This window comes from Sebastes fasciatus, unplaced genomic scaffold (assembly GCF_043250625.1).
Source record: "Sebastes fasciatus isolate fSebFas1 unplaced genomic scaffold, fSebFas1.pri Scaffold_359, whole genome shotgun sequence".
NCBI lineage: Eukaryota > Metazoa > Chordata > Actinopteri > Perciformes > Sebastidae > Sebastes > Sebastes fasciatus.
Window position 1 is genome coordinate 1 of NW_027428207.1, and position 12,374 is coordinate 12,374.

The 12,374-nt window shown below is 43.9% G+C and overlaps 1 protein-coding gene across 1 annotated transcript; it reads right to left on the minus strand.

Annotated features, from left to right (window-relative positions):
* Positions 1 to 3,018: 3,018 nt before the first annotated feature.
* On the minus strand, positions 3,019 to 10,741 carry LOC141763752 (calmodulin-binding transcription activator 2-like; the record flags this gene model as incomplete). The annotated part of the gene is made up of 9 exons (XM_074628471.1): positions 10,280 to 10,741; positions 6,253 to 6,458; positions 5,510 to 5,697; positions 5,048 to 5,126; positions 4,335 to 4,587; positions 4,009 to 4,233; positions 3,675 to 3,898; positions 3,387 to 3,568; positions 3,019 to 3,285 (listed from the first exon to the last, which is right to left on the minus strand). Coding segments are annotated over exons 1-9 (1,655 nt in total), but the record flags the coding sequence as incomplete, so codon positions are not given.
* Positions 10,742 to 12,374: the final 1,633 nt, after the last annotated feature.

The window sequence follows — 12,374 nt, forward strand, 5'->3', positions numbered from 1 at the left end:
TACTGTATGTGTATACTGTATGTGCATATACTGTATGTGTATACTGTATGTATATACTGTATATGTATATACTGTATGTGTATTTACTGTATGTGTATACTGTATGTGCATATACTGTATGTGTATACTGTATGTGTATACAGTATGTGTATACTGTATGTGTATACTGTATGTGTATATACTGTATGTGTATACTGTATGTATATACTGTATGTGTATACTGTATATGCATATACTGTATGTGTATACTGTATGTGTATACTGTATATGTATATACTGTATGTGTATATACTGTATGTGTATACTGTATATGTATATACTGTATGTGTATACTGTATGTGTATACTGTATGTGTATACTGTATGTATATACTGTATGTGTATACTGTATATGTATATACTGTATGTGTATACTGTATGTGTATATACTGTATGTGTATAATGTATGTGTATACTGTATGTGTATACTGTATATGTATATACTGTATGTGTATACTGTATGTGTATATACTGTATGTGTATACTGTATGTGTATATACTGTATGTGTATATACTGTATGTGTATACTGTATGTGTATACTGTATGTGTATATACTGTATGTGTATACTGTATGTGTATACTGTATGTGTATATACTGTATGTGTATATACTGTATGTGTATACTGTATGTGTATACTGTATGTGTATATACTGTATGTGTATATACTGTATGTGTATATACTGTATGTGTATACTGTATGTGTATATACTGTATGTGTATACTGTATGTGTATACTGTATGTGTATACTGTATGTGTATATACTGTATGTGTATACTGTATGTGTATACTGTATGTGTATATACTGTATGTGTATACTGTATGTGTATATACTGTATGTGTATATACTGTATGTGTATACTGTATGTGTATATACTGTATGTGTATATACTGTATGTGTATACTGTATGTGTATATACTGTATGTGTATATACTGTATGTGTATACTGTATGTGTATATACTGTATGTGTATATACTGTATGTGTATACTGTATATGTATATACTGTATGTGTATACTGTATGTGTATACTGTATGTGTATATACTGTATGTGTATACTGTATGTATATACTGTATGTGTATACTGTATGTGCATATACTGTATATGTATATACTGTATGTGTATACTGTATGTGTATACTGTATGTGTATACTGTATGTGTATACTGTATGTGTATACTGTATGTGCATATACTGTATATGCATATACTGTATGTATATACTGTATGTGTATACTGTATGTATATACTGTATGTATATACTGTATGTGTATACTGTATGTGTATACTGTATATGTATATACTGTATGTGTATACTGTATGTGTATATACTGTATGTGTATACTGTATGTGTATACTGTATGTGTATACTGTATATGTATATACTGTATGTGTATACTGTATGTGTATACTGTATGTGTATACTGTATGTGCATATACTGTATATGCATATACTGTATGTGTATACTGTATGTGTATACTGTATATGTATATACTGTATGTATATACTGTATGTGTATACTGTATATGTATATACTGTATGTGTATACTGTATGTGTATACTGTATGTGTATACTGTATGTGTATATACTGTATGTGTATACTGTATGTGTATACTGTATATGTGTATACTGTATGTGTATACTGTATGTGTATACTGTATGTGTATATACTGTATGTGTATATACTGTATGTGTATAATGTATATGTATATACTGTATGTGTATACTGTATGTATATACTGTATGTGTATACTGTATATGTATATACTGTATGTGTATAATGTATATGTATATACTGTATGTGTATACTGTATGTATATACTGTATGTGTATACTGTATATGTATATACTGTATGTGTATATACTGTATGTGTATACTGTATATGTATATACTGTATGTGTATACTGTATGTATATACTGTATGTGTATACTGTATGTATATACTGTATATGTATATACTGTATGTGTATACTGTATGTGTATACTGTATATGTATATACTGTATGTGTATACTGTATGTGTATACTGTATACTGTATGTGTATACTGTATGTGTATACTGTATATGTATATACTGTATGTGTATACTGTATGTGTATATACTGTATATGTATATACTGTATGTGTATACTGTATGTGTATACTGTATGTGTATACTGTATACTGTATGTGTATACTGTATGTATATACTGTATGTGTATACTGTATATGTATATACTGTATGTGTATACTGTATGTGTATACTGTATATGTATATACTGTATGTGTATACTGTATGTGTATACTGTATACTGTATGTGTATACTGTATGTGTATACTGTATATGTATATACTGTATGTGTATACTGTATGTGTATATACTGTATATGTATATACTGTATGTGTATACTGTATGTGTATACTGTATGTGTATATACTGTATGTGTATACTGTATATGTATATACTGTATGTGTATATACTGTATATGTATATACTGTATGTGTATACTGTATGTGTATACTGTATATGTATATACTGTATGTGTATACTGTATGTATATACTGTATATGTATATACTGTATGTGTATACTGTATGTGTATACTGTATATGTATATACTGTATGTGTATACTGTATGTGTATACTGTATACTGTATGTGTATACTGTATGTGTATACTGTATATGTATATACTGTATGTGTATACTGTATGTGTATATACTGTATATGTATATACTGTATGTGTATACTGTATGTGTATACTGTATGTGTATATACTGTATGTGTATACTGTATATGTATATACTGTATGTGTATACTGTATATGTATATACTGTATATGTATATACTGTATGTGTATACTGTATGTGTATATACTGTATGTGTATACTGTATATGTATATACTGTATGTGTATACTGTATATGTATATACTGTATGTATATACTGTATGTGTATACTGTATGTGTATATACTGTATGTATATACTGTATGTGTATACTGTATGTGTATATACTGTATGTATATACAGTATATACGTATACAGTATACGTGTAAATGTACCTTGTATCTCCGGAAGGCGTTCTGGATGATCCTGGCGGCCTCGTACAGCTCCCTCTGCTCGCCGTCCGTCAGTGTCAGCAAGGCAAAGTCTCTCTCTATCTTCCCATTGGCCGAGGCGTTCAGGAACTCCGCCCACGCCGCAGAAGAAGGGGGGCGGAGCCTCTGGAGGGCCAGTGCACTGAGGGGCGACGGAGGGCACACCCGCCTGCAAACGTACACACATCCACACCTTGTGATAATACCCATGATGCACTGGGAACACCGGTTCCACTGGGCTGCAGTCCTTCAGGTGGGGGGGGTGCTTACCTGGGCGGCGAGTGCGTGTGGGCGTCGACCGTGTCCAGGTAGGTAGCCAGCCAGGTGTCCTGTATGGCCGGGTTGTCCCGCCTCTCTCTGAGCGGTGACTCCGCCCCCCTAGGGAAGTCCTCCTGTTTGATTCGCTCCGGAGTCGCCTCGATGATTTGCTCTGCCAGCGTTGCCATGTCAACCTGTTGGGGGGGGGTTACCAAGGCAACAGGATGTCAGGTGGTCTGCGGTGACTGAATATCTGAGGTGTGTGTTCAGTGTGTGTGTGTGGAGCCTCGGGGAGCGTACCTGCAGCACCTCCTCCTCCAGGTACTCCTCCTCCTCGCCTTCATTCTCCGCGTTCTCGCTGTAGCTCAGCAGCTGCTCCTCCAGCATTGCCGGCGTGTGCGACCGCCGCCCGCCCGTCGTGTGTGCGTGCGGGTAAGTGTGTGAGTGGGCGGGGGATGGAGGACAGGTGCTCTCGTAGTCCATGAGGTACAGCGGAGAGTCTCTGGAGCTGCCGGGGTTCAAACCTGTGAGTGATTAGTGATGACAGTGATCAGGGACACGGACCAGGAAGAGGCGTTCTGTTGAACCAACATGTTACCTGGGTTACCTGGGTTACCTGGGTTACCTGGGTTACCTGTGCTGGACCCGGCGTTAAGCTCCTCCCCCCACATGGACACAGGGAGAGGGGGGAGGGAGGATGGCGAGGGAGGGGAGACCGGCAGCGAGGAAGAAGAAGAAGAAAGAGACGAAGGCGAGGAGGGGGAGGTGTCCATGGGGGCGGGGCCACTGGAGTAGGCGGAGCTCGGGGAGGGGGAGGAGGGGTCACTGGGGGAGGGGAGGCTGCTGGAGGAGCTCAGACCTGGAGGGGGGCGGGGGGGAGGGAGACCGTTAGAGCCAATCAGAGCAGTAGAATCCGTCACATGACTGGTGGTGTGATTAGAGCGGCAGCAGGTGTGTTACCTGTGTCTGGGCTGGTGGACAGAGGGGACGGGGACAGCTGCGGTTGCGGCGTGGCCGGCGTGTGCGTGTCCCTGGGCGTCATGTGTGTGTGCGTGTGCAGCTCTTCCAGCGCCGTGGCGAGGCGCGTGTGTCCGCGGGAGCGAGCCACGGCGAGCGGCAGACGTCCCAGCGAATCAGGGATCCCCAGAGCGGAACTGTTCCAACCGTACAGAAGCTCTGCTGCCCTCTGGTGACCCAGAGCACACGCCCACATCTGGAACACACACAGGGAAACGCTAAACACGCTAAACACGCTAACATCTGGAACACACACACAGGGACACGCTAAACACGCAAACATCTGGAACACACACAGGGACACACTAAACACGCAAACATCTGGAACACACACAGGGACACGCTAAACACGCAAACATGCTAGCAGGAAATACAGTGTTGAAGTGACAACCTCACAGCTGGGGGGGGTAACTAATAAACCACTATTACCCCCCCTACGACCTGAAGGAGCCCCCCTCCCCCTACGACCTGAAGGAGCCCCCCCCCCTACGACCTGAAGGAGCCCCCCCCCCCCCCCCCCCTACGACCTGAAGGAGCCCCCCCCCCTACGACCTGAAGGAGCCCCCCCCCCCCCCCCTACGACCTGAAGGAGCCCCCCCCCCCTACGACCTGAAGGAGCGCCCCCCCCCCCTCAGTGACTCTGACGGGGACTTTACCAGTGGCGTGCAGGAGAAGTGATCGATGTTGAGAGGATCCACTTCCTGTTCCAAGTCCAAACTGTCGCTGTTCACACTCCTGCAACAAACACACACCTACAGTCAACGGGTGTACAGGTGTGTATCAGGTGTGTATCAGGTGTGTATCAGGTGTGTATCAGGTGTGTACAGGTGTGTGTATCAGGTGTGTATCAGGTGTGTATCAGGTGTGTATCAAGTGTGTACAGGTGTGTGTACCTCCAGTGTATCAGGTGTGTATCAGGTGTGTATCAGGTGTGTATCAGGTGTGTATCAGGTGTGTGTACCTCCAGTGGATCAGGTGTGTATCAGGTGTGTATCAGGTGTGTATCAGGTGTGTATCAGGTGTGTATCAGGTGTGTACAGGTGTGTGTACCTCCAGTGTATCAGGTGTGTATCAGGTGTGTATCAGGTGTGTATCAGGTGTGTATCAGGTGTGTGTACCTCCAGTGGATCAGAGTGTGTATCAGGTGTGTGTATCCCTGTGCAGCAGCCAGGTGGAGTAGTGTCATCCCTCGATGACGGACAAAGTGATGAAGCCTCTCTCCTCCTCCTCCTCCTCCTCCTCCTCCTCCCCACCGTCCTCCCCTCATCATCCTCTCACACACTCCCACAATCCTCCTCTCAAACCACTGAGACACAAACAGACAGAAGAAAACACATCAGTCATTTCTGACCATCCAAACCACTGACCTGTCTGTCTGTCTGTCTGTCTGTCTGTCTGTCTGTCTGTCTGTCTGTCTGTCCTCCTGTCTGTCTGTCTGTCTGTCTGTCTGTCCTCCTGTCTGTCTGTCTGTCTGTCTGTCTGTCTGTCTGTCCTCCTGTCTGTCTGTCTGTCTGTCTGTCTGTCTGTCTGTCTGTCCTCCTGTCTGTCTGTCTGTCTGTCTGTCTGTCCTCCTGTCTGTCTGTCTGTCTGTCTGTCCTCCTGTCTGTCTGTCTGTCACATTGAGTCTATTTTAACTCAAGGACTCCATCTGCCAAACTCTCCGTGACATCAGAGAGAGCGAGGGAGGCAGAGGTCACACTACAGACACGTTTTAAAGGGATTATTTACCTCTCAGCTTAACTTGTTCTTCTGAACCTGTTTACCAGCTCAACCCTCTCCTCCAGGTAGCCGGTCTGATGTCTGAGACTGACCCAGCTGCAGCCAGCTCTTCCTAATAGAGTGGTCACTGTGTGTTTCTCACCTGTTCATGGTCCTCAGGTAGGGGTGGGGGAGGGGGCGTGGCCAGCTGGCTGCCATGCTGCTGTTGATGATGATGATGATGATGATGATGCTGCTGCTGGTGGTGGTGGTGGTTGTGGTGGTTGTTGTGGTTGCGGGCGGCCATCTCCGCCATCCTGCGCTCCATCTGCTCCAGCCGCTCCAGGATGGACATCCTGAACTGATTATCTACACACAGAGAACACACAGAGTGAGACCTCCCTCCTGTTGTTCTACACAGAGTGAGACCTCCCTCCTGTTGTTCTACACAGAGTGAGACCTCCCTCCTGTTGTTCTACACAGAGTGAGACCTCCCTCCTGCTGTTCTACACAGAGTGAGACCTCCCTCCCGTTGTTCTACACAGAGTGAGACCTCCCTCCTGTTGTTCTACACAGTGAGACCTCCCTCCTGTTGTTCTACACAGAGTGAGACCTCCCTCCTGTTGTTCTACACAGAGTGAGACCTCCCTCCTGCTGTTCTACACAGAGTGAGACCTCCCTCCTGTTGTTCTACACAGTGAGACCTCCCTCCTGTTGTTCTACACAGAGTGAGACCTCCCTCCTGTTGTTCTACACAGAGTGAGACCTCCCTCCTGTTGTTCTACACAGAGTGAGACCTCCCTCCTGTTGTTCTACACAGAGTGAGACCTCCCTCCTGTTGTTCTACACAGAGTGAGACCTCCCTCCTGTTGTTCTACAGCTACCTTCACAATCAATTAGTGACATCTTCAACCAATCAGCTGCAGCCAATCACCTGAGAACTGATCCGATTGGCTTAAAAAATACTCAGCAAGGTCACTGTGCGTGCGTGCGCGCGTGCGCGCGCGCGTGCATGTGTGTGGAAACTCTTCTCTTAAAGGGACTGTTAGTAACCTGTTCAGGTATAAGTCATTGCTGGTCGGTGTCTCCTGGTCTCTCGTGTGTCTCGTGGTCTCTCGTGTGTCTCCTGGTCTCTCGTGTGTCTCGTGGTCTCTCGTGTGTCTCGTGGTCTCTCGTGTGTCTCGTGGTCTCTCGTGTGTCTCGTGGTCTCTCGCGTGTCTCCTGGTCTCTCGCGTGTCTCATGGTCTCTCGCGTGTCTCATGGTCTCTCGCGTGTCTCCTGGTCTCTCGTGTGTCTCCTGGTCTCTCGTGTGTCTCCTGGTCTCTCGTGTGTCTCGTGGTCTCTCGTGTGTCTCGTGGTCTCTCGTGTGTCTCGTGGTCTCTCGTGTGTCTCCTGGTCTCTCGTGTGTCTCCTGGTCTCTCGTGTGTCTCATGGTCTCTCGTGTGTCTCATGGTCTCTCGTGTGTCTCATGGTCTTTCGTGTGTCTCATGGTCTCGTGTGTCTCATGGTCTCTCGTGTGTCTCATGGTCTCTCGTGTGTCTCATGGTCTCTCGTGTGTCTCATGGTCTCTCGTGTGTCTCCTGGTCTCTCCTGTCTCTCATGGTCTCTCGTGTGTCTCATGGTCTCGTGTGTCTCATGGTCTCTCGTGTGTCTCATGGTCTCTCGTGTGTCTCATGGTCTCTCATGTGTCTCATGGTCTCTCGTGTGTCTCGTGGTCTCGTGTGTCTCATGGTCTCTCGTGTGTCTCCTGGTCTCTCGTGTGTCTCCTGGTCTCTCGTGTGTCTCATGGTCTCTCGTGTGTCTCATGGTCTCTCGTGTGTCTCATGGTCTCGTGTGTCTCATGGTCTCTCGTGTGTCTCATGGTCTCTCGTGTGTCTCATGGTCTCTCGTGTGTCTCATGGTCTCTCGTGTGTCTCATGGTCTCGTGTGTCTCATGGTCTCTCGTGTGTCTCCTGGTCTCTCGTGTGTCTCCTGGTCTCTCGTGTGTCTCATGGTCTCTCGTGTGTCTCATGGTCTCGTGTGTCTCATGGTCTCTCGTGTGTCTCATGGTCTCTCGCGTGTCTCGTGGTCTCGTGTGTCTCATGGTCTCTCGTGTGTCTCCTGGTCTCTCGTGTGTCTCCTGGTCTCTCGTGTGTCTCATGGTCTCTCGTGTGTCTCATGGTCTCTCGTGTGTCTCATGGTCTCGTGTGTCTCATGGTCTCTCGTGTGTCTCATGGTCTCTCGTGTGTCTCATGGTCTCTCGTGTGTCTCATGGTCTCGTGTGTCTCATGGTCTCTCGTGTGTCTCATGGTCTCTCGTGTGTCTCCTGGTCTCTCGTGTGTCTCATGGTCTCTCGTGTGTCTCATGGTCTCTCGTGTGTCTCATGGTCTCTCGTGTGTCTCATGGTCTCTCGTGTGTCTCATGGTCTCTCGCGTGTCTCCTGGTCTCTCGCGTGTCTCCTGGTCTCTCGTGTGTCTCATGGTCTCTCGTGTGTCTCATGGTCTCTCGTGTGTCTTCGCTGTTCAGACTCAGACTCCAACACAAACTCCAGTGAAGCACCAAAACCTCTTGGTTGTATCTAGTGAAGCTGTTAAACAGTGTTGGCCGCGGTCGGAGGACGCGGAGGAGACCGTAGCTTTGGTCTCCAGGACCGGAGTCTCTGCTCCTCTGCTCCTCTGCTCCTCTGCCTGCCTTCACTCACACACCGTGCTCCTTCTCTCTCTCTCTCCACCTCTCACGTGCATGCTGCTCACTCCACACTGCAGAAGAGTTAGTTTAGCTCTGAGAATATCTAGTGAATGTTCAGTGGACGTTTGTGCAGAAATAACTGCTGCAGCTCCTCCAGACCAACAGAGGTTTCCCGTGTCTTATGAAGTGACGGGGCTCCGCAGAGAGAAACGTTATCGTCTCCCCCGTTCCCTCCGGCCGCGGTCGGGAGGCTGAGGCAGGAAAAGCCAACACTAGGATCAGCACTGATTCATGGAGAGACCTTGGTCTGGTCAGCTAACATTACTGCCAAGCAGCTGAGATATAGAGTGATATGGTGCTTTTAGCTGACGTGTGTCTCCTCACTGTGTTGAGCGATGCTCCTTCATGTCTATGTAGAGCGAGCACAAGCGCCAGCAACAGGACGCTGCCTTTAGTTGACTTAACGGACACAGGTGAAGCTGTTAACAACACATTTAGGATTATTAATAACAGCCCCTTTAAATAACTATTCTAACACACACACACACACACACACACACACACACACACACACACACACACACACACAGTACCAGGCGGCAGGACGATTGAAGTCAGTCGAGATAGTTTCCATTTGAGACTCTGTGTGTGTGTGTGTGTGTGTGTGTGTGTGTGTGCGTGTGTGTGTGTGTGTGTGTGTGTGTGTGTGTGTGTGCGTGTGTGTGTGTGTGTATCACGCTATATCAGGGAGTAACACACATTTGTTTGTGAACTTCTTTAACTCTGGACCATAGAGTAGAATCAGACACTTCTAGGGACAATTACTTTGAAACTCTCTGAATGAATCCAGTAAAGATGTTTGATGTATTGTATTTTATTTTGAAAAGCAGACGTAGTCCCACGTGTCTACTTCCTCTAACTTCTCCAAGGTGGTCTCTAGCTCTCCCGTCAGCTCCGTTCTCTTTATCCATCCATGGTCAGCTCCATCAGAGAACACACGTCAGTATCTGGTCGCTCTGCAGTCGGACCGTCGGCCCATTTCACCACGGAGACGAGAACGACGGCCGACTTTTATTCTGACATATTTCTGCCTTTTCTTTAGATTTTTTTCGGACTTATTTTCGGACACATTTCGGCCTTTTTCAGAAGTTAGCATGCAGCTTTAGCTCTGCTCTGTCTAGCTCTGCTAGACCCAAAGTGTTTCCATCCTTTCCTGGATGTGTAGTGTTTACCTCGCTGGATTTATCATGGGAGGGTGCAGGTCGTATCCACGACGACCCTCCAACGTTTTACACTCTCTGAGCTTTGTTTTGGTTGACGGATACGGAACGGATATGACGTCACGTTACTCAGACTACCACAATAAAAGCGGTAACTTCCTTCTACATAGGTGAATCGATGTTTTCCCACCCCGAGTAGTTCCATTATTATTATTATTATTATTATTTTGGTTGGTGGTTGCTGTGACCATTGAGCAGCTGTGTAACCATGACAACCCCGACAGAAACACAGTCTCCTCCTACCGACACCGTCCTGTCGCTGACGGACGTCCATCTTCTGTTGCTCTGGTTGTCCAAAATAACATCCCTTCTTCTTCTCCTCCTCTTTCTCCTTCTTCTCCTCCTCCTCTTTCTCCTCCTCCTTCTACTCCTTCTCTTTCTCCTCTTTCTCCCTGTCTGTCTGTCACTGTCAGAGTGTGTGAGTGCAGGTGAGGAGCATTCTGGGAATGCTGTGATGTCACAGGGTCGATGTTAAAGTGAGACGGCGAGCCGATGACTCGACGCCGGCAGGAAGCAGACTGAGCGGGCGTGTGAGGATCAACAAGCTAAAGAGAGAGAGAGAGCAGCGTCTGCAGGCTGCAGATGTCCTAACACAGCAGCAAGGCATGCTGGGAAATCCACAGAGAGGAGAGGGAGGGGGGAGAGGAGGCTGTCTCACATTCCTGGCTCTGAGCCTGAAACCCCCAACCGAGTCCATGAAACCACAGAGACAGAAGACTATGGAGGACACAAGCTGCCAACATCTACAAAAAATAAATCAATAAATTAAATGGAGCAAATGTATAATATTATAAATAAATGGAGCCATTAATTATTATTTATTTTTGTATTAATTCCCTTATTTATTTATAAATTCCCTTGTTTAATTTTCCTGTTTATTTATTCTTTACTAATGTTTAAACTGATTTATTTATTTTTGCATCTGCTTTTTTATAAATTTTTAAATGTAATTATTTATGTATTATTTTTAATTTTGCATTTATTTTGTATTGGTTGTTAAATGTATTTTATTCATTTAAAATGTATTTATATATACATTTTTTAAATTTAACATTTATTTTTTACCAATTTTAAATTGATTCATTTTCGCATTTATTTTTTTATTAACGTTTAAATGGATTGATTTATTTTTCTATTAATTTTTAAATTGATTTTTTATTCATTAATTTTAAATTTATTTAGATATCTTTGAATTTGTGCATTTATTGATTTTTTTATTAATTTTAAATTGATTTATATATATTTTTTTTAATTAGTTTTTAAATTTTGCATTTATTTTTTACTAATTTTAAATTGAATTTTTTTTTATTAACGTTTAAATTGATTGATTTATTTTACATTTATTCTTTATTTATTTTTTTATTTAAAATGTATTTATATATTTTTGCATTTATTTATTTGATTTATTTTATATTTATTTTTAAATGTATGTATTTATTTCTGCATTTCTGCATTTATTTATTTATTTTTGCCCGATCTTCCTTTGAATTTCCCCGTACTTATTTATTTCTGTATTCTTTTCTTTACTCTTTTCTTTATGCACATCTGCCTCAGTATTATTATATTATTTATATATTATTATTATGCAAATGAGGGGGCTGTCACTCAACGTGTGTGATGAGGTCAGAATGTACGATCATCTGTTAGCTAGCTAGCGGTGTGCTTCTGCTTATCAACTGGAGTCATTCCCGGCTCCGTCTTGCTAGCATAACGTTAGCTTTACTGTTTGTTATTGATGTTGAATCTTGGTATTGACGGACCTCATGAAGCTGTTTTCAGATATATTGATGGACCTTATAAAGCTGTTTTCAGATATATTGATGGACCTCATGAAGCTGTGTTCAGATATATTGATGGACCTTATAAAGCTGTGTTCAGATATATTGATGGACCTTATAAAGCTGTTTTCAGATATATTGATGGACCTTATGAAGCTGTGTTCAGATATATTGATGGACCTTATGAAGCTGTGTTCAGATATATTGATGGACCTTATGAAGCTGTGTTCAGATATATTGATGGACCTTATAAAGCTGTGTTCAGATATATTGATGGACCTCATGAAGCTGTGTTTAGATATATTGATGGACCTCATGAAGCCGTGTTCAGATATATTGATGGACCTCATGAAGCTGTGTTCAGATATATTGATGGACCTTATGAAGCTGTGTTCAGATATATTGATGGACCTCATGAAGCTGTGTTCAGATATATTGATGGACCTCATGAAGCTGTGTTCAGATATATTGATGGACCTTATGAAGCTGTGTTCAGATATATTGATGGACCTCATGAAGTGAGTCTGTTTACAGGTGATGACAGTGGAAAACAGCTCCAC